General features: G+C 41.9%; 1 protein-coding gene across 5 annotated transcripts in view; it reads left to right on the top strand.

Moving 5' to 3' along the window:
• LOC136427142 (mucin-19-like) overlaps window positions 1-23543 on the top strand; it is a 50547-nt gene that overhangs the window by 2145 nt on the left and 24859 nt on the right. For 4 of the 5 annotated variants that reach the window (XM_066415896.1, XM_066415897.1, XM_066415894.1 and 1 more), the window contains exons 2-5: window positions 8207-8267; window positions 15495-15590; window positions 20356-20514; window positions 21957-22082. In XM_066415896.1, coding sequence (XP_066271993.1) covers window positions 8207-8267; window positions 15495-15590; window positions 20356-20514; window positions 21957-22082 — 442 coding nt within the window. Of the gene's footprint in view, window positions 1-8206; window positions 8268-15195; window positions 15339-15494; window positions 15591-20355; window positions 20515-21956; window positions 22083-23543 lie in introns of those variants that run through there. The other variant, XM_066415898.1, reaches the window with a different exon arrangement.

Here is a 23543-nt window from a genome sequence, read left to right as displayed (position 1 = left end):
TAGTCACCAAATGATTAGAAATACCACGCAGCTTCGTTTGCTTACAAGTTAGTGTTGGTGCTATTTGTACGAATTAGCATGGCACTATATATAAATATATATAAATATATATAAATATATATTTAAATATATATAAATATATATAAATATATATAAATGTATATAAATATATATAAATATATATAAATATATATATATATATATATATATATATATATATATATATATATATATATATATATAGCTAGGACAACATGCACTGATAACAGAAAAGAATTGTTTGACAGTCTACCTGATAAACAAGAATACGGACAGAGAAAAAGAAACATTGACACCACTCAGTGACACTGTTTAATGTAGGACGTCTGCCCCCCTCCCTTCCCCTCTAGGCGGCGCCATATTTTCCTATTTATTCCGAACACGCAGTGGTAACTCGGTAAGCTTCATTGCCAAAGGCTATACAAATCAATCAGAAGGGATTATTTCTATAAATGTCCAACATTCATGTTCTTTTCCCATCCAATGTGTACAGCTATGAACAAAAATCTATGAAATGCCCATCGTGTAAGATGCCATAAGGCTGTCTGAAAGTGAGAGCGTTCCTAAGAAAAGTGAAAGTTTCCCGTGTCCACCCGTGCGTAACTGTCATGGCGGATAATTGCTGTGACAAACAGCAGACGTGAGAAACCTGCTGCCGAGAAAATTCCCGAAGCCAAAACTTTACTGTCATACTTACGTATAGCTTTGTCCTTTTTACCAATTTTTTCGGCTAGCCCACACAGCCGCACGGTGCCACTTGTATTGTATCCGTCTTAAGAACACTTACAAGACGTCTTAAGTGTCTGTCAGGTGGGTTAGACGTGATCTTATTATTTACTCACAACAGGAATCCCGTTGTCTGTGTTTAACAGACCGTGTGATAGACTCGGCTACTGTAAACGTGTCTTCCACCGGCCTACTGACCGCTTAACACCGCGGCGGAATGTTGAGAAAGGCCCCCAACATTTCCCCGTCAGTTCAGACACGTTCGGCCCTGCTACGTCACACGCTGTAACATGATACCCTGACTGCACAAGGTGCCGTGGCTCAGGTTCCGCCGCCATCTTGTTTTTTTACCTGGATGAATTCCCCGATTGTAAGAACGAAAAATGAGGCAAATTACTATATTTCGTGTGTGGAGTAGTAACCGAATTAGCAAAAAAATTGCTGTTGACAAGTGTTCGATTAGTAATACCACACCAAGGAAGTTTTATTCTCTTTGCTAGATCCATATTTTGCTGCGTCACAACCACAATATAAAAAAGACTGTCCATGACATGATATTGTACTAAGCGCAACGAATGAGAATATGCAAAATAATGCTCTTATCAAATGAATAGCAATGTATATTAAGATATTTCGTCATCAACTATATGGAATAGAAGATGTAAAGGTCTTAATGGGGCTAAAATCATACCGAATGATGTGCAATTCTGTGCATCATACCCAGGATTATAAAGTCTGCATGTGGCTTGATTACATAAAATGTGAAAACAAAATGTGATGAAACCTTCAATTAGTAGAAACACTGAAAGTTGATCAATAAATACTGAACAACACACTTTATTGTGTATAAACTCCAATCATCAGCTCAGTTGCCTCAACTTTCTTTTATTCTTCTTACATCGTCATCATGAGAGAAAACATTTCCATCTATCAAAATTATTATCATTATCAACCGTATGATGTCATCCAGAAAACATGCACGAAACAAACAACAAATTTATTTTCATAAATTTAAGCATTGAATACTATTTTGTGACTTTGTTTGTAACGATGGTAGCACAGTTGGCCTAATTGGAGGAAGTACTGTAAAGTCATATTGAATCTTTGCTGTTCTACATGTACATCTCCGCACTGTTTGAGGTGCAGAAACGCCATGACCTTATCACGGACAGACTGGAGTTATACATTATAAATGGTTTTGATACTCTGTAGAAACCCGATATTGGTGTTTCAGTGTAGCAACTTGATCTCTGTAGGTCGTATATAACAAATGGCATTGGCTTTCGCATGTAGTAATTTGATCTCTATAGGTTCTATGATCTTAACTTTCCCATGTAGCGACCTGATCTGGGCTTTACATTGCAACGAACTTGTCTAAGTGTTTCAGTGTACTGATTTCTGCAGATTCTATGTAACAAATGGTATTGGCTTTCGCATGTAGAAACCCGATCTCTATAGGTTAACAGATGGAATTAGCTTTCGCATGTAGCGACTTGATCTTTATAGGTTTAATGTTAACTTTCCCATGTAGCGACTTGATCTGTATGGGTTTTATGTAACACATGATCTTAACTCTTCCATGTAGCGACCTGATCTGGGTATTACAGTGCAACAAACTGGTTTGAGTGTCTCAGTGTAACAAACTGGTCCCTGCGGATTCCATGTAACAAAATTTGGCTTTCCCATGTAGAGACCTGATCTCTATAGGTTTTATGTAACAAATGGTATTGGCTTTCGCATGTAGCGACTTGATTTCAATAGGATTTTAACTTTCTTATGTAGCGACATGATCTCGTCCTTACTATGTTACTATGTGTCATGAGCTCGGAGCTATCTCCATATGCCAAATACGAACCGTACTGTTACTATGTAGCATCGGGATTTAGGTGTTGCAATATGATAGCCTAATTTCGTCATTACTACGTTGCGAACTCATCTTGGCATGCATGGCGATATGGGTCATAAAGCATTACTGTACACAGAAAAATGTACCCTGGGTCGGTGGGTGTGTCTGTGGACTGCCTTGTTTCACCGGAAGCAGTAGTTAGGAATTTAATACAGACACCTTGACAAAGGTGCGGTAGGAATTTTTGTAAGAATATCTACATGAATATATTTTGTCCAAAATAGCCCAATCTACACTAGACCAAACTAGAACTTCAAACGTGATGTCAGCATTATAGTTTCCCATCAAGAAGATAGTATCACCTAAATTGTATAACACGGCGGGTCCCCTACCTCCGGCATACTCGTAACTTCGGACTGATTTTTAATTGTCTCCGTTACTGTTGTGTAAGTAAGTCAATAGTATCAAAATAGATGTTAATGTGGCTCTTTTTAATCTCCAAGCACACCTGAATATTAAGCAGCCTGGTGCTATTCTTGTAACAGAGACACTAGCTGAAACATACCCACATGTCCAATAAATTGTCCAATATATACCAGACCTAACTAGACCTTTAAACGTGATTTCAGCGTCATGGTTTGCCACCAAGAAGATAGTTTCGCCTAAAACATATACAGTTGTGTTAATAAATTGATAGCATCAAAATTGATAGTATCAAAATAGATATTAATGTGGCACCTGAATATCAAGCAGCCTCAGGCCATCCTTGTAATATGTCCAAAGCTGTCCAATATACTCCAGACCTAACTGGACCTTTAATGGTGAATTCAACATCGTAGTATGCTATCAAGATGTAATCAGCCATATCTTTCTTTCATCATTTATGTACATGTATATTCTGTATATGTTGTGTTCCTGTGTGTCATGCAGTTTTGTCCAGTCATGTTTTTGAATGGACCACAGGAAGAGTAGCTGTTGAGCCAACTGTGGATCCTGATAAACTCAACTCAACTCAAAATTAATACATACAGTTATCAAATGTCAGTAAATCAAAAGTATAAAATAGATATTAATGTGGCTATATGAATCTCGTAGTAGACCTGCATAGCTAGCAGCCTCGGGCTATTCTTGTACCAGAGACACTGAAACATTCTAACATCAGCACGTTACGGAACACGAGAGTGTTGCGCGGGTTTGTAGCTGCTGCCATGTTGAGTCCGTAGAACCGCCGACAGGTACACGTGGTAGATGCGTTTACCTATGTCTGCATTGTGAATTGTACAATTTAAAGATTCAAATCTGCTGGTGGTGTCGAGTCTCGTGAATATATTTATAATCAAACTGTTGTACATTCAAGCAAAGTGTGTTTCTCGTAGGCAGCACCTTGCAATCATCTAATTTTTATCGTCAACGATAATTGGTATAACATTGCATCATGTAGCTGCTACCATGTTGGGACGGTAGAACCGCCGACAGGTACACGTGATAGTCCCCGGGGGAGGGGATGGGGGTGGTACACAAGATGGCCCCGGGGTGGGGGGTACTTACCGAAACAATTGTTGAATAAGTCAACTGGTTAGAGGTATTATTGACACAACAAAAAGCACAAGGACTTTCGTAAGGTCAACTGCAAAATACACAATAAATATTAAGATTCTGATTTGACACAACCAGGTTGAGATAATCGTGGGTTTCAGTATTTTCTGTTGCTAATGACAAAGCAATCATTTATGTGTTTCTAGTTATTGTATATAAGTACTGATTAGTTCTGCTAGTTCACAATAGTCACGCTGAAGAAGAGTGACGGATGTCACTCGAAACGTCTGGAAGTAGAATTCGTAATTTATCCAATAGTAGAGTTTGAACTGTATCTAATTAGCAATCGTCAATGCGTTTACCTATTTCTGCATTGTGAGAGTTGTAAAATTTAAAGATATACTCAAATCTGCTGGTAGTTTCGAGTCTGTTTTTTTAATGTTATAATCAAACTGTTGTACATTCAAGCAAAGTGTGTTTCTCGTAGGCAGCACCATGCAATCACCTATGTTTTTATCGTGAACGATAATTGGTATAACATTGCATCATAATTTTCATTTGTCACGTTATCATAGCCTAAGCAGCTGACAAAGACTTGACGTTGAAACTTTTTGAATCTACGATAATAAAAATAAAAACATGACGTTCTTTTCGGATATGAGAATTAAAATAGGTCGTCCGAATAGTTGAAACGTTAGATACTTACCGAGCTCTAGTAACCTGTAATCTGTATATCCACTTTGGAATCTAATCAATTGGTTTCTCTGTTTATCGATAACTTTTGTTTAAAACCATAGATATCATATTGGTGCATCATCTGTCGAATAACGCTTATCACGACCATATGATCATCATCTTCATCATCAGCGTTGTATTGATCATGTTTTCCATTCAATCATATTTAACTGGGACAAAATGTCAAAATCAATTTCTATGCTTTGTTTTCTTCGTTACATTGCATGCTTAATTCCGTAATCTTAATACACATGACTAGAGACATAAAACATAATAAATCATAATAACTTGAAACGTCAGCCTTAGTATGATATTGGCAGTAATATATATAGCTGTGTTGGGGATTGCTTAGACAAATAGGAGACATACCATGGTAAGTAAGTTTTCCGGATATCACCTGGATGGATAGGCTTCAATGCCTCGGGGTTGGGGGGCTTACAAATATGTCTGGATTACTACTGACGCTAAACAACATGGGTGGATCTTGATCTGAACGTGACTTAAAAGCTTGATTAACTTCCTGAAACACTTTCATGTTACACGGAACAGAGATGTACCGGTTGTGCGCACTTCGGCTGTGATATCATGTACACAAGAGTGGCATGAAATCCTACAGTATTCTAACTTTATAAGATACATGTTCAAAACGTAGAATTCAAAATATCAGCTAGCTATAAAGTACTGATGTGATATGTAACCATAACGTGCACTTCGACAATTCTACTTCTAATTGCATGAGTTTAGATCATTCGCTGTAATCTATGTAGTCAAAGATATTGGGAGAACACTTAATTGTAATTGATGTGGATTTGAGTACAAAGTCACCCGGTATATCCAAAACATTACTAGAACAATTCATCACGTTTGTATGCATGTTTGTATTGGAATCTGTCATATTGGTCTTTCTAGTACGGGTACAAGGGTCGTCAACATAAAGCGATGGATTAGATTCATCGTAAGGAAAAGAATGGAATAGAAATGTTATAGAATCGACTAGAATGGAATAGAATAGAACAGAATAGAGGAACTGTAGCCACCTCGGATAGATAGTCGCCATAACAAACGTAATTGTAATATCTGCGGGTGTCTTTTTCGGCCTTGGCTATATGTTGTGGTGCCAAAAGTGATATAAGATATGATAAACGGAAAGATAACGCCTTTGTTCTCGTGCATGCATTATACATCGCTTCACGTCGTCATGAATATTAATGAGCCCGTGTCAGTGACCCCCAGTCCCATAAAGCCCGTAACGTTACGTGTACAGACGCTCCCGCCAAGTTCGCGCACAATAGGCGCGGGAACACAAAGCTGCCTTAATGTTCGCCCCGGGCAAAACGGGCAGAATAAGGGTGTTATCTACCTGCCAGGTGAGCCGTTGTCGTACCTGCCCAGGTGAGCAGCAGGGGATGATGTCATCTTACAGATATGTCTGGATTACTACTGACGCTACAAACAACATGGCGGACTCTGTTCGTGGGAAAACTTGTGCTGACAAACAACTACTGGTGTATTAAAGTACGGTAGAAAGTTAAAGTACAATTCCTAGATGTGACTACGTTTATTCCGGAACACTTAATTTCCATGTTTTATTTTGAGTCTTCGGGAGGTCATCTTTCTAATTTGACCTGCATAGAATTTTGTCCCTGTCAAATGTCAAACTTAAAGTAATTCAGTAAATACTATAAAAAGAGACGAGTGATCTTATGAAACACAAAAGTACAGAATTGTTGTTACTCTAGTGTTTATCTGATATTTCAGCTGAATCATACAACTACTAGTGCATTAAAATCTAAGTACGGTAGAAAGTTAGAGTACAATCCCTAGATGTGGCTACGTTTATTTTGTAACACTTCAATTTCAAATTTATGAAGACATAAGATTCCTATCCAATTTGACCTCTGTAGAATTTTGTCAAACTTGAAGTAAACTAGTGACCTTAAGAGACACAATAGTACAGTATTGTTGTTTCTCTCGTGTTTATCTGTTACGTTACGATAGCTACCTCACTAGACAGTAAAGTTTCTAGTTGATGTAAATGTTGTATATCGAATGCTTTTCTAGGCTCGAAAGATGTGGATCTTGTCTGTCAGAATTGCTCATATTACTTTTGATATAGCCATGTTTTTAAGACCATACCAGCTGGGTTCTTAAACGGCCAATGACAACTTCATCTGTAACACTTCTATCTGTCGTGGGGGGCGCCAATATGTTGCTTCAACTTCTTAAGGTTCCGTGACGTATTTTCAGCACTAGGACAGGACGCTGGGTTTGGCCATTGATTGACAGCAGCGCTGTTGTGGTATGTGTGCTGCACTTAGCAGAGCTGTTTTGATTTCCGTACAGATAAAGTTTATTAGACAGTCAGTCAGGTCTCCCTTTTTGTCAGTAGTGCAGTTACGGTATGTGTTTACTACAGTTTACAGAGCAGTTTCAGAGATTTCAGTTCAGATAGTACTTGTTACATATCCAGTGTGTAGTCCCTCTGTTTGTCAGTACTTCTGTTGTGGTCTGTGCGCTACACTTAACCCGTAGAACTACATGTTTGATTTCCGTAAAGATAATGTCTATCAAAAAGTCAGTAGGTCTCCATGTTTGTACTCTCCAAACAGAGGAGGGGTTCCGGCTGGTTTTTGACGTGTTTTTAGGCGTTTTTGTCGGGCTTTCTACTTTGTCATGTTTTTTTTCTTCTTTTATATAATAACCCACAGAGACAAAAATGACAAAGTAGAAAGCCCGACAAAAACGCCTAAAACACGTCAAAACCTGCCGGACCCACTCCTCTGCTTGGAGAGCGCTGACAATCAGGGAGACCCACTGACTGTCTAAAAGAAATTATCGGACCCACTCCTCTGCTTGGAGAGTGGTTTGCCAGTCCTCTCACGGCTGCGCGGGTCGCGGGTTACCCATGAGCGACTGCGCCCCCACTGGCCCCGCCCACTGCGAGACTGATGGTCCGGCCGCCCTGGGAATAAAGACTCCCCACTTTCACCTGCATTAAATCATCATGGCGGGCCGAACCCGCCGATTATAGCCGTACCCGGGGTCAACTCCGACCGGGCGAGAAGAGAAACCTGCGGGCGTTTTTCCCGGCCTGGCGGGCAGCGCGGCGTGGCAGCAGTCAGCAGCGGGCGGGCGGCAGGGCGAGTCGGTCCGCGGAACGTTCGGGAACCAGCCGCGCGCGAGACCAGGTGTGCGGCACGGCGACGCGTTACCGTGCGTGATGCGTCAGACGCTCCCGTTGTTGTCCTACCTGTAACGTTACACGTTCTGAAACATGACGTCTCCTCACCCCTCACCCAACATTGTCATTACGTCTTTCGTCAGGGTGGACGGAGAGAGGCAGGCGCGGTACGCCGCGGAGGAGACCTTCAGGAAAGTCCAGGCGGTGAGTAAAAACCTTCTTCTCTAACGTTACAACAGTACAAACCTTCCTCTCTAACTAACTAACGCTACAGCACGGCTGTACGGCTGTGGGGAGGGTGGAGGCGTGTAGTTCCCGCCACGGGAGGGCGGCGTGGGGCCCGCATGGGAAACTGACTCATGGCCAGCGGCAGAAGTTATTCTGTGTGTGTGTGACAACAGCCGAACAGGGCAGGCTTTAAGCTGCCTCTGGCGTCGGTATTACAGATGGAAGCCCCCTGACCTTTCCATAGACAATTGTTCCCCATGCGGCCTCTTAAGAAAACTCAAAGCAACATCCACACATCAGCCTAAGAACTGTGTCAGCAACTGTTGGAGAAACTTTCACGCGTAAGAGAGTATGAGAAGGATTGCGGGGAGGTTCAGTGACACTTGCGGGATGAGACGAGCCTTGTCATGTCTTCTCCCGCCATTGTTCCTTTCGAGAAGGGTCGAACAATGCGCGTCCTACATTCGCGTAGGGAGCTCGGGGTTACGGAAGCAACGACCGACACTTAAAAACCTCTTCTGCGGATTGTGGCCACGCGAGGGGAAGAGTTGTTGCGACAGTGTTTGTTGCAAAACTGTGTGTAGCGAGGCGAGGCGTCATTGTTCGGTTGACTTTGTGTCGCCCCAACAGTCAGCAGACAAACGGGTTACTGTAAATTCAGAAATGTTCGCGGTGGTTTTATGTTCGCGGTTTTCGCGGCGCGACCGTTTTGCCGCGAACTTAAAACCACCGCGAACATTTTTGTCCAACATTGAAGCAGTATATGAATATAGCGCTGCCGCAAACTTAAAACCACCGCAAACACTCCATTTTCGCGAAATAAAAACCACGCGAACTTAAATGTCTTTACAGTATTCGGCGGGTAGCAGTAACAACTATGTGAATCTCTTTCGACTGAGAAAACACTACCGTAAAACGAGGCTTCTTGGCGTGTCTGGGAGACAACGGCGGGATCTTAGCTACCCGCACTGAAGATTTTCTAAGACGAGAACAAAACAATGCGTCTATCAGTACCCGCCCGACTATGTAACAAGTAGGCGAGTGATAGACCTGTCATTATTCCCTTATCAGAGGCTGTGGATGACTGCAGAAGAAACAGATGTGAAGATGTTAGTCCGACAGCGTATCTTTCAGAAAACGTAGGAGTCGAATAAGTTGATTTTGTAGAAAAGCCGCCCGAAATAAATGGAAAAGGAAACTTGATCCGCCATGTTATTATCTGCACATCAAACCATAATCAGAAGAATCAATTAAGACAATGGAGGTAAAGAAAAGTTAATCAGTCAGAAGATTTTGGTTGAGATTCGCCGATTTTCTGTCATTTATCGTCCGTACAACAAGATAGAGTTCCTCACGTTATACGTTAGCGTGTCCTTCGCCCCTCCCCCTTGATGCACAGATGAGTTGAACGGTTCGAACCAGTGACCTGAAAGTTGCACACAGGACTCACATCCGACACCGTTTGTTTAAACCAACCGGACTGCACCTTCCAAACCTCTCCTGATTATTGTCATTAGTGGAAAATAGCCATAAAGCGTCCTTCGGTTTCACTCTTTGTACGTTTTACGCGGTCGGTTGCTTTAACGAGTTTGCAGGAATATGTCGAGGTACAAAAAAATCATCAACGAGACCACAGGATGTGACCTTGCCACAATCTTACTCTGTTTCCGTGGAGCATTTGCTCATGACGTACGATTGGACGGCAGTCGCATGTCTGGTCCAACAGTGACACATATTGAAGCAGACTTGTTAGTCGATCGCTGGAAGTCTGCAGTGAAAATGAATCCTGTAAAAATATCGCTTCACATGAAAATGTAAAGACTTAAAAGAAATCAAATTCAGTGAAGATGACAATTAAAAAGAGAGAGAGAGCACGTGCATCTTTACAGCATACTCCAACTTTAGATTTTTAAAGATTATATCCTCCCCCCTCACAGACCATGTTGGTCATTCGTTGTAAGTGTACGTACAATAAAAGTGAATCCTGTGAAAAAAGTAAGAACAAGATTTCTTGAAATGAAAGTGTAAATATTCAAAAGAAATTAAACTCAGTGAAGATGACAATCGAAAAGAGAGATCTTTACAGCATACTTCAACATTACATCTAAGTTTAAAAAAAATTATATCCTCCCCCACACAGACCACAAATAGCCAGGTGAACGCCACATCGCGTGCGAACTCACCCCCTATCCCCATCATTATCAACTGTCTGAGGACAACATCTGCGTCATAGGCCTGATTACGTTAGAAAACGGTTGATAATGTCGCGGTGGGTTCGGTTCTAACGACTGTGGACTTACACGTGTAGCTTAAACATTGGTCTCCTTTGAATTACGGTCTTTTGACATTCATGCTACATGTCATGCGTATTACAAATGTGCAAGCATAATAACTCTGAAGAAAAGTGATGGATGTCACTCGAAACGTCCGGAATTAAGTCTACAAATTTTATCCAGTTGTAGAGTTTGAATTGTCTTTATATATTGTTTACCTGGATGTCTAACCTTCATTAACATAAGAAGTTTTAAACTCTCAAACCGTTATAGGATATCTTTAAAGATGTCGAAAAGAAGTCATTGTTTTTCTATACACATATTTCTGTCAACGATCTTTTTGAAATTATGTTGGTTCTGAAGTTTGAACATTGAGATAAGTTTCTCTGAAGCTTTGTTGATTTGACCCATCGGTTCCAACACGTTTCTGTCAAAAAACATCAGAGGCAACTTTAATCAGAGTACCTGACACCAGACATCGTTTAAGCAATGTTAACACAACTTAACCTGTCGCGTAGTCGGCCAAATACTTCTCCATATCGGTTACAGATATACATCCATACTGCTGCCAACAAACACATTACATCAATGCGCTGCTGATAGAAGACGTGACCCAGGTGTACAACCCAATTCTCTCATCAGTCATCTCAGTCGTTACACCAATTCTTTGTTTGTCGATGGTCATATGTTTCAGAATAAATTGTCCTATTATATTTCATTGTACCCCCCCCCCCTCAAAATGTAAAATGTTAAGGAAGCCCTTCATTCCACTGGACGGCGATCGCACTGCACTTTCGCTGTGGAACCCTTCACTTCATGATTCAAAATATATAAGTATCACTGAAAAGACAACAAAACACACAAAGCGTAGAAAGATTCGTTTTTTAATCTTTATGAAATGCATTGAATGATCTGCCAAATATAAAGTCGCAGTGCGGTCGCAGTGAGGTCGCCGTTCTGGTGGAACGGTTCTAAAAATGAGGGGTGGGCTTACAAGTATGCAAGGGTCGGGCGGTGAAATATTCCATGTATAAGGGATGTGGAAAAGGCCACGAAAGCTGACTCACGGGAATAGTAGTTAAGATATGTGCGCTCGTGTATTTGGAGGGGGCGTGTCACAATGTTTACCAAATAGCAAAAGCTATCGGATATTTCCCAAACAACTCTAACTTTCCGCACCCTATAGGCGTTAATTAAAACATGTTCTACATCAATGTTTATGTCCAGCTGCCATGGAAACAAGTCAGTTGTAGAATATGATCAGAGTTTTTATCTTAATCCCCTTGTTCAAAACAAGGTACATGTAAACACACCGTTCCTATCGGCCACGCTTATCTCATGCACAGGAATCACTGTTAGAATTAAAGACTGGCTAACAGATTCTTGAATAGTGGGTGCGAATTTTGTCGGTGTTAACCACTTACAAGTCGCCGTTCAGACTTCTCTGTATTTTTCATAATTGTCGTCTGTAATTTTGCGCGGGAAAATCGCCTGTCATGGCGGGCGGGTCATCTGTCGTGCCCCTGGGCGTAACAGCCTCCAGAACAGTCCGCCATTGTTAGAAACAATTACCAAATAGATTGCTACATTGTAACAAAGATGCATTAACATACTAAAATGGGGTTAATTAATCCTCCTTTTATTGATCGTTAATTACCAAGAAGAGCACAGATATCCAAGATAAGTTATCGTTGTGAATTCGTGCAGAAGAAATATTTTTGTGTCTGGATCTGTCAACTGTTTGACCCGTGCAGACGTCATCGGAGCCTTCACTCAGAACCCGTTTTTCCAGAATGCGGTGCACTTTGACCCCCAGTGCGTCTGTCTGTTCATATTACTGTCACATGACAGGGTGACAATCCAACTGGAAACCCCGGGATGCAGCCTTGACCCCGCCTTTCCTTTCCTTTGTATTTATCCCTTAGACTGAAATATCTCGTGTTGACTTTCGTGACAAACTGTTTTGTCTTTCACTCCTCTTTTCAAAACAGCAACACATTTTTCTTTGTTAACCCATAGAACATCTATATTTGACATTTTTTTATCTCCACATATGCGTCAAAAACCCTCCTGTGCCCTGAGAGTTTCATTGGGAACAGATCTGACGAGAGAACGCGATTGTCGTCTGCACGTTCGGTTGCCATGGCGACCGTGTTCTAAAGAAAAGCCTCCCGGAGAACAAAATGGCGGTAAACAGACCGCAAGGTCACATTAAATATGCAGGTCCTTCTGTGCTAGTTGTTTTTGAGCTTATGAATGGGACGTGATCAAGTATACACGTGTTTGTGGGGAAAATTCATGACAGAGAAACAAAAGATTAAACTACCAACTATTTTCTGCAAACTTTTAATCTTCTTTAAAATGCACAGCAGTGACAAAACTAACAATAAAGGATTGAAACAATGTTACAACAGTTTATATATTCGGTAACTATTGGATTATCAGTCGCAAAGTCTTTAACAGAATACGAGTCTCTGTCATAAACATACTACAAGAGGTATTGTGACTTTTTCGTAAATTGTGTATTTTCGCCACTGCAGACAAGTCAGTATGTCAAAAACTTAATGATGGGTTACCGATAAAATCTGCCCCTCCCATCTAATATCCGACAGGATGACAACACAATCACCGCGTAATAAACAAACAACAATAGGCTGAAAAATGTGTGTTGGACAGATGACTGTGTATTCTCGCCACAACTGGCTTGATGTGAACTCCCCGATAAACTTTGCCCCCCCCCCCCCCCCCCACCGAACCGAACATCACACACTTCCTGTCCTCAAGGGGTAGAACATGGGGAAACAGGGAACAGAACAGTTATATTCCTGAGTTACATTGTTCAAAGGACGTTTTAAAAATGATTGTTCTCAGTTGATTTTTATTACCAGAACTACATGACTATATGTAAAGCGAGGAGCTCGGTAACACAGAGTCTAGCCACAAGAAGCGGGCACGAACATTAACGACTGTTTGCTGAGAATTCCGTATTCTACTCACAGCTCGGTTGGCCAGGTGGCCAGGATATCTCTCGCCCACAACCTTAAACATGTCAGTCCTTATCCCGAGAATTCCGCGGCAGGTCCACCTCCCCCGCGCCGACACGGTACCTACATGACTCCCCGTGTCAGGCGACGCCCTTGTTATTGCCACAGAACTTGCCAAGTATGAGTCAGACAGATAGTATTACCTTACTGACAACATCTGGAGATGCAGCAACGTGACAAAATAGTGACACAACAACCGTATCGGCACAAGCCAAGCCGCAAATCTAGATAGCTAGAGACAAATGGTATCTTATTTCTGCGACAACTTTTGATCTCTGTGCTACATAGCTGGTTTGCTGCTCGTATCTGCCCACCGACTAGACAAACCTTGTATCATTTACCAGGAAAACAATTTGTGGCAGCACTAGCACTAGGAAAGTCGCAAATAATCGGTGGTACTAAACAATGACCCCTGTTAGCCTCCATAGCAGCCTCTCTGTGCCTTTTTGCATTTTGGGCTTATCATACACTTTTGCTGATGACTTCGTTTTGTACTGGGTCTTTTGCGTAGCCAGTCCGTAACCATTGGCCAGTCCGTAACCATTAGGCCTAATGATTACGGACAAAATGAAGACCCTTGGCAGCAATAGGTTCTGTGGCGTCCTAGTTCAGTTTGTTTGGCTGCATTTGTAAAACTTGGTATCCTATAAAGTGAGGTCGACATCCCTTGTTGTGATCGCATGGAACACCCCTACGGTGCAGAGGCAAAGTAGGCCAACATTCAAGTCCTGCCTAGGGGCTGTTGACATGTACACACGGCCTTGACTGGTCAATTGGGCAATTTGAAGTCTATCGACATTCTGATCACCGTAAGATATTCCGGACAGCACGTCCCCTGAAATCATCGGTACACGAACAAATAACGACATGTAAAACAAACTTGAGGGTCGTTGGAGTCAGAGCATACAATAGAGTCGAAAAAAAAAATAAACGAATGATTGCACCAGTGTACATTGCTGCCTCAGAATGCTGATGAACTCGTGACCTTTCAACTCTCAACCTGTCGTGGCTCTACCAGGGGTCTTCTGGTGTTGACTGTTTGCCTTGCATTGCCTCAAAAGGACGGGTCAAACCCAATAAAACTTGGTCGATGTATGCAAAATATAGTTACTCAAGCAACTGGATAAAATTTTGAAACAGTCAGACGTTTCAATGTACATGTATGTTTCATGATGTAGAATATTATTCATTATCATAATCTATTTTCTTATGTCCGAGTATGTTATATACCCTTGCAATTAGCCCTGCAATAATATTTTATTATGACTATCGTAATGATTACTCCCATGGAATCAAGTACGGTCTTACGTTTCTTGCTATGATCATGATTGAAGTTTCCATCGATAAATGACACTGATGTGCAAACCCTACATGCTAATACCGGTCTGACAGGACTCTATCGGATGATTGCATAAGTAGCACCATACCTGGGGGATTTGCTGCAATTTAAACAAATTACACGCAATAAGTCTTTATTGGCGAAGACAATCGACCAAACGCATGTTTAGCCTCGCTACCTCAACATCGACCGCGAAACCGTGTACTGATACCCTCCGCCAGACCTTCGTACGGGCGTACGGATCGTAGAATTCTGCAAAAAAAGTAATAATTAGCCAGTAGAGTCACGTACGGTGAGGGTCAAAATGAAACTACCCTGGAAACGTCCAACTTCCCCGGCAAATGCTCTCCCTATAGCTGGCGCAATTAGTCCAGTACTAACAGAAAAAGAGGTGAGAGTCAGTTTCTATTCTTAGCTTCTTTTTCTAGCTGAATATTGGCACGTGTATCAATCTTCAGTTGTTTGTATTCCATCCACTCCAGGAGTACAACTGATTCTGTTGGATATTTGGTCGTTTATTAAGATCATGTTGTCATTTTCCCTTCAGGAGTACAGCGAACTCCGCGGCGTCATCGACGACATCAACGGGCAGATCGACGCGTCCCGGGAGCGTCTCCGGCTCATCAAGTACGAGCACAATGAGGTGAGGGTTGTGCTGTTTATATGATGGAGAAACTAGACTTAATTCTCCATGTTTGATACTAAAATGATCGATGATGATGTGTTGCCATTGAATGGTGGCGAGTAAATAAGAAATGGAATGAGAGAATCGAAGGGGTTTCAGAAATGCTCATTAACATATCCGAGGGTGAATGGGCAAGATATTGGGTTGTTTCGCTGCTCATCAAGTACGAGCAAAATGAAGTGAGAATCGGTTTTGCTTTTATAATGGTGACACTTAACTCAAGGTCTCATGTTTGATCCTAAACATGATTGGTAGCACTCTGTTGTCATTGGAAGGTTCAAACTTAAGTACAAACAAAAGAAGTGCTCACTAACAAATCGGTGAGTGGGCAGCAATTTAAGGCAGGTTATTTCGATGCTCATCAAATACGAGCAGAATGAGGTGAGAAACTCAAGTTCTCTTGTTTGATACCAAGGAGGTTAAGGAGGTTAAAAATAGGGAGGTCTCTCCTTCTATCCTTGTTGATACTAAAAGTAATCAAATGACGCTTTGGCGAATAAACTAAAAATGGAATAATGGCGTCGAATGAGTTTCAAAAGTGCGTATCAACATATCCGTGAGTGGGCAACACGTGCACCTTAGGTTGATTCATGATAGTGAAAATCAATTTACAAGTTCTCGTGTTTGATACTAGAAAATAAACGATGGCACTGTGTCGCAATTGAATGGTGGAGAGTAAACTAAAAAAAAGAGGAGAATCGGTGGCGTTTCAGAAGTGCTACCGAGGAGTCGATTATTAATTAAGTTGTTTCCTTGTCCCTTGATTGATTGATTGATTGCGTTGCGACGAGCAGTGTCTCTAGTATCTTAACCTCATGAAACAGTTTGGCGCATCTATAATGGAGATATGACCACGTTCAGACCTATGCTTTCCTTGCTAAGATGATAGTTGAAGTTTTCTACGATATAAGACACTGATGTGCAAACCAATACAGGCTAATACCGGTCTGACAAGACAAAAGTATGCTCAGGGAATTGCATAACTAACACCATGCCTGGGGATTTGATGCAATTTGAACAAATTACACGCAAATAAGTCTTTATTGGCGAAGACAATCAATTAAACGTATGTATAGCCTCGCTACTTCAACACCAACCTCGAAACCGTGCATCGGGCAGGTCGAGAACTAACAGAAGGAGAGGTGAGAGTCGGTTTCTGTTCTTAGCTTCTTAGCTGAACTTCGATTTAGATTCTCATGTGAGAGAAACCGGTCCCAAATGGCGTTACTTTCTTGAATTTCACTGCTTAATAAGAAGGGGCGTGGTTTGGAAAAAAGGGCGGTTGGAAGAGGGATGTTCTGGAGTGGGAGGGTCCGCGATGACCACTACTACTGTCACCCGATAACCCTGTTTTGGTCATCTCCAACATCTTACGGTTGCAAAATCATTAAGGAGCCCAAGACAGTGTCCACGGGCCATTGGTTAATCAATCAATCTTTAGCAGGTATACAGCTGCTAGGTGACATCTTTGATAATCTCTTTATTCCTTGACGTTATTCAAGACGTCGTCTGTTGTCAGAGGCTCCATTTAAGACAAAAATACACCGGTCCAACCGGAAGCGGCAGCGGCGATGCCATAGGAATCCCAAATCCCCATAAATCTCCATTGACACAGGGTAATAGCTACAGCAAAGACAAGCACATCCCTGTTTTTAAGTGTCTACTATCTAATAACAATTTCTATATGTGTAAAAAAATGGCTACGTGGACGTCGCAAAGTGTGGCAAAACAGATGAACTGAAATAAACTAAAACGTTTGTGACGGGACTCTGTTTAGCAGTAGGTCAATGACCCCGCAATGACCAGTGAAGCGGAGGAGCAGACAGAAATAAGAACACCTGGAGCCGCCTTGGGCTCAGATCTTATCTATTGTCTGACGTCTTCCCGATTTGGGGCAGCTCAGGTGTGGGAGTAGCACCTGACAGGCTTCTTCGTACGTCACTCAAGGCTTTGCGAAGGATGCAGATTATATTCTATGTAATGACATGGTTTTGCTTAACGTCGCAATGCGTGTCAATAGGTTCTGAAGGCAATCACAAAATTCGTTCCTCCATATCGCTGAAACATGAATTTTCTTTAAATTGATGGTATATTACTTTCACGAAAGGCCTGAAACTAAAACTACATGGCATGGGGGCGTGAACATGTCAGTCATTTTGCTCAGGCTATGTTCAAGGACATCATCCTTGCTTGGTTGTTGTTGTTTCTTTCATTTAGATCATTTGGAATTATTTTTCATTCATGATCAACAAGTGACAACATTTCATCAATATACTTTAGATTTTCTTGGTCGCAACAGTGGGTTGTGGAACCCCCAGAACCTTGAGACCCAACAAGCTTCTCCCTTTGCCTCGGATATCCAATATCTTTCTGACATTTTCGGTCGGACGGACTTCCGATGATGGGCATGTCCGCATTGTGATGTAAAGCGGGACGACTTGTTGGACACGGATTGTGACAGGGCGACGAAGGTTGAATAACCTGACCCAGTTAGTAGCTGCGGGAGGCGCATTGAACAAAACACAACAGAGGGGAGGCAGACAATAGAGAGTTCAGAAGCACGTGACTTGGGAACGGGATTTGAAAGTAATCGCTTCTTACCCGGGGATTAATGGTCATTCTTCACTGCCATCAGTAAATAGATAAATACAACATACGCTGTTAAGATGATAAGAAGCCTGCATGCGAGTTTAATTGTATGTTGGTTTTATTGAATTGGGTTTTACATTTTGAATTATATCCCAGCTTCCAGGATCGGCGCTTTTGGTGTTTGACCAAGTCAGTACACGAGATCATTGAACCCATAATTAATGTTTTTATTGCTTTTTGCAGAAAATTGTCTCATTGGAGCTTAAAGATCAGATACAGTGCATGTTACGTTGAAAGATTTCAAAAATATCAAACAGACTGACCCATTATACAATAGTCTTTGAAACTAACCCCCCCCCCGAAAAAAAACACAGTATGCAAAAGCTGTCCCACTGCGAACTCTGAAGTCCAGATAATGTTCTACCTAAAGATGGATAAGATCACTACAACATGTGATTAAGCGCCTCTGAATGACGCACTACAAAGGGATAAGGTCGTCTACTCATTCGTGACGCAAATTGATTACTCCCTTGTGTGTCATTCTCATTATAAATCTGTCATCTAAGGTTAATAATAACGCAGTTGATGTCAATCTTATATGATAATCATTGGCATTGTCATCAGGACGCCCATGTTCCTCGTAGTACTTAACAACCATTGATAAAACCTGGGCGATCTGGACTAATCGTTTTGAATTATGACATAGTTTTACTTGATAACAGACAACAACTAGCTCGGATCTTGTATCGAAAGTGGTTTATACAGAAAGATGGGGAGAGCTTTATTAGCGTGTCTGTGTGGATTGTTGGAAACTTGTCCAGTTCCGGAGTGATCACGACATCATTTATTCAGAAAGTCGAAGATGACGTCTAGTAGCGCTGAACAATACACCGGCGGAAAAGGTGAAAGATGCCACGGAGATGCGTCTCAAAGGGCAATTTAGTAATAGTTTATTTATAAGTATGAAAACCTCGTAGCCTGGATACCGGACTCCTGCCGGTCACTATAGTATCTATCGGGCGGGGGAAGGGCTGTGGTAGAATTTCATTGGAAGCCTGTTGGCCCGAGAGCCGAGGAGTTGGCCTGTATATGCCCTGGAAACAGTCTGGTATCGAGGTTATATACCTCGCAGTGTTTATAAGTATTGAAGAAACATTGAAATCCACAATTTTCATGATATGAATAAAAGCTTTCTTTTTGAAATTGTACGAGATGCAAAAACCGAAAGTTCTGCTGCAGTGCCAAGACAAAGGCGAAAGGGGGCCAAAATCTTATCATTTCTTCAAGATCTGACTGCATGCCAAATTTCGTATCGATACAACTTTAGATTCTAGAATGATGCTGCTAAACCGCATTTAATAAAAACATACATTCATTCATGCAAACGCTTCGAAACACATATTAACCGTTTTGCAAAGATAATAACCCGGACCCTACTCAGCGCAGGAGGCAACCATGCCGTACCGCCTTAGGCCTGGAGAACTCTGTAGGTCCCATACAAACTTCAGTGTCTGTAACGTTACCATTATCCCATGTTAGAGCACTGCTGTCTTCTACTCAGCTGCACGTTAACAGAGGCGGTTTGTAGGGGAGATGACCGGTATTGGTGGGACGTGGGGTGGGACAAATACATGGCCCTGGTCCCTGATTACAGTGCTGAGGATGGGTTTGGCGCCATTTCCTGATCTGAAAATTGCTGACATCTTCTGAAAGGAGTCATCGAGTACTAGTGATTGGTACGGCTGCTTATTGGATAATTCCTTTGCCTGTCTAGCTGTCTTAGAGTGTCTTGCCCAGAATTAAGAAGCCCAGGGGTTGTGCCCAACGAAAAAGGCACTTAACACGAATTCCATCACTTCACTCAGGTGAAATGGGTACCTAGCTTCGGTTAGGGACGTTCCTCGGATAGGACGTTGAATTTAGGTCCCGTGTTTGCAACTGAGGAGGGCCACACATCGAGCCGTCAAAGAACCCACCACACTTATTAGGGGTCATTCTAGGTGTGAGTGATATCTTATTCTTTAAAGAGATGGAGCGAAAACTGAGTTCGACCTTTACTTGTGCAGGAAATATTAATGTTTTGTTGTTTGTGCGGTGCGTCCTGACCAATAGTCGTGTTTTGTTGTCTCCACAGGAAAAGCGCCACCTACAATCCCGACTGGGTGATGACGCGGGTTCGGACCGCAGCGGAGGCAGCTACACGCACTACTCACGTGACCTGTACAGCTACCGGCGGAGGGATACACACAGTAGGGAGCATCACGACTACGACAGTAGTGCCAATAAAAGGAGGGTAAGTGGTTTTACCATCATAGAATGGACAGGCATGACACTAAGTAAAACACGAAAAACAGAAAACCCAGAAGGGTGTAGAAAACTGGTTGCCATATCTTCTGTGGTACCTTTGGTCAAATAATTAGAACTTCTCCGGGCAGTTGAATCTGAATAGCCCTATTTCTTGGACTTCAAATGATACAATAGCTGTCAGAGTCATCACAATGAAAATAAACATCGTTGTTTTTGGAAATGCGACAACGAAACTTTTTAAAGACAAAGTCCAGCACACACACATTTGAGGAAAGCTGCTTTGAAGAAAAAGATAGACCGCCGCTTCAAAACGTCGACAATGGAGCGCTTAAAAGCTTAAGAATGTATCTCTTACTAAAGATCGAATTTCCTGGCTTCATGTTCTGATCGTCGCTACATTATCGACACAGCTACAGTGTACAGAAGTGAAACCTTGACTAAATTACTGGTATCCAACAGTTGGTCGCTTTCAAGTCGCTTAAAAAAGTCACTTATTAAGAAGATTTGTATGAGTGTGTCGCCACGTGTGCGAGGCTTAAGTCCCCTGGTGCCATTTCAACCCGTCACATCACCCCACCCCCTACCGAGACGTCGCGTGACAACGTCTAGTTTGCAGACAGAGTAACTACGAATGACTAATGCAACGTTAGAACGCACTACTCTAACATGTAAAGACACTCCTAAACTCTCTAGAGTAGTAAGCTTCGGTATGCTGAATAATACTACAAAACATTATCAGACAAGTATCTGTCTGCTGACTATAGGTTACGCCTGAATTCTGAATAAGGCTGGATATGAATGTAGACCTTGGGGGATCTATAAATAGGTCAGGTCTGGTTAATAATAAAGTAGAAATCAGTGGAGTGGAAGAGCATAGATTAGCAGGGACAGCTTCAAAGTTTGTTGTACACACCGGCGTTGGCATTGTTGTGACTCTTCCTGTGCAAACCATAGCAGTAATCACAATGACGGCATTCTGGCAAGGCCCATCAACATCTAACGCCCACTATAGACCCAAATCAATAATAGCTTAGTGTCAGTATTATGGAATAAGTTTAGGTCTTCCTTTCATGCGTTTAAAATCGGACGCAATTCTAACTCAATGTCATCAGTAGCAATTATCTGTAATCTTTTCAATAGTGTGCTTGCACTCAGTTGGTCATTACGTATATATAAGCATTGCTCACAAGGCTGGATGGTCAAACTTGGTTGTTAGGTAAATCTGAATCTCGAAATATGACGTTATGAAAATAGAAATGTATGGGTCTGACTCTTCCTGGTTCAACCAACCAATATGGCGACTGTTTCGCCATGTGACTGCACTTTATACATTACTACTAGTACATCTTATTAACCATTTACAACTTTAATGACGCTGTTGTATTTTCTCGTTTGTCAATTTTTTTTACGTTGATGTATTTCTTGCAGCTCTTTGAGATGATGGCGTCGGTGGAGATGGAGGTAAGCGAGCTACAGCGCGTGCGCCGGGAGATCGTCAGGCAGCAGGAGCTAGTGCGCACGCTCCACATCGACATCCACACCCTCCAGTTCAGGGTACGTTACACGTCTTCGGGTCATAGATCAGACCTGTCAGTAGTGTCACAGTAATAACATATGCAAGGAAAACTATCAAAGGGACCACCAAAAAGTGGCCACAATGACCAGGAGGTTCTTGTACAGTACAAAATTTTAGCATACATGTAGGTTTGATTGTAATCTTTCCCATTATCGCTACTAGCTGACGATTGATTTGTTTTTGACACATGATAAACTTCTGATTTACATTTTTGGGTGATCCGTGACTATCATAATGGTTAAAAAAAGTCTTCCTGGCTACGTTTGCTAATTCTTGGCGACCTCGACCTTGAAATATGTCTCCAACACGCGCGCAGTGCACTCTTGTCGCGTGTCTTCCTCTGAGGGTCGAAAGTTCAAGGTCCGTGCCCGTGGGTCATGTCATTGGTGGCTTGTACTTTCCATTCTTCGTTTAGAAAATATCCAAACAATAGTCACATTCGGTTCACTGGGCATAGCACAAACTCCACTCTTGCTGTCAGGGGAACCCTAAATGCAGAAATGTTGATTTTCACTTATCCCTAATGAGTAGGCTTGATGACTGATTATGAATCATAGCCATTGAAAAAACTATAAAAAACTGTCCTCTATATGGTACCAACGCCCTTCATTCATAACACCGGGTTATCGATCGAGTTTTTATATCACGTCATGAATTTTTCATACCGTTTGAATAATTCATCAGTAGGAAGGTAATGATGAAGCGACTCACCTGTCCGCTTTCGGCAGGTGAGGCGGCCCCGCCTAACGACGTTGCGGTTACGTCTTCATGCGACTTGGCAGGCTGCTCTTATATCATGTCCCTCTAGCTGACGGGTTTTGCTGTTCCCCTGGGGTATCTTAGTGCATAAGACATGAGTTGGGACAAATGCCATTCTACTTGTCCGTCAGTCTTTGATAGGGATGTACAATCTAATACAATAAAGACAACGACATTCACAATATCACTGAATCGGCAACTACAGTGTATTTTTTGCCGTATGGTCCGTCGTAGGCAAGCACCAATAACTTCTTGAACAACGAGTTATTAACATATCTCTTACACATATCTCTTAAACATATCTCGTCAACTATACACTTCAATAGACACATTTGTGTCGGGGTGCCATCAAACCACTGAGATGTATGACAGACGAATGAGAAATTACCGACAGCAACCTAGTTGCCTCTGGACAAGGTGTTACAAAAGGTTACAAAATGTCAACAGATGGATGCAGTGGATAGTCTCAAGATAGGTTTCCTTTTCATCCTCGCAATTCTTTACCTCACAATGCTTGGATACTGACAAACGTGTTGCCATCTTAAGCTTCCCTGAAAAGAGGATGAACCCAGTAAAGTCAGGTATAGACCAGCGCCACGAAGAACATATCAACATGTTTGTATTGTTCCTGCAGCTAGTTTGGTAGCCCTGGCTGTATATTTTTTACACAGCCTAATAAC

This window comes from Branchiostoma lanceolatum, chromosome 2 (genome assembly GCF_035083965.1).
Source record: "Branchiostoma lanceolatum isolate klBraLanc5 chromosome 2, klBraLanc5.hap2, whole genome shotgun sequence".
Lineage (NCBI taxonomy): Eukaryota > Metazoa > Chordata > Leptocardii > Amphioxiformes > Branchiostomatidae > Branchiostoma > Branchiostoma lanceolatum.
The sequence above is the reverse complement of the archived record's forward strand: the minus strand, read 5'-3'. Positions and strand labels throughout refer to the sequence as shown.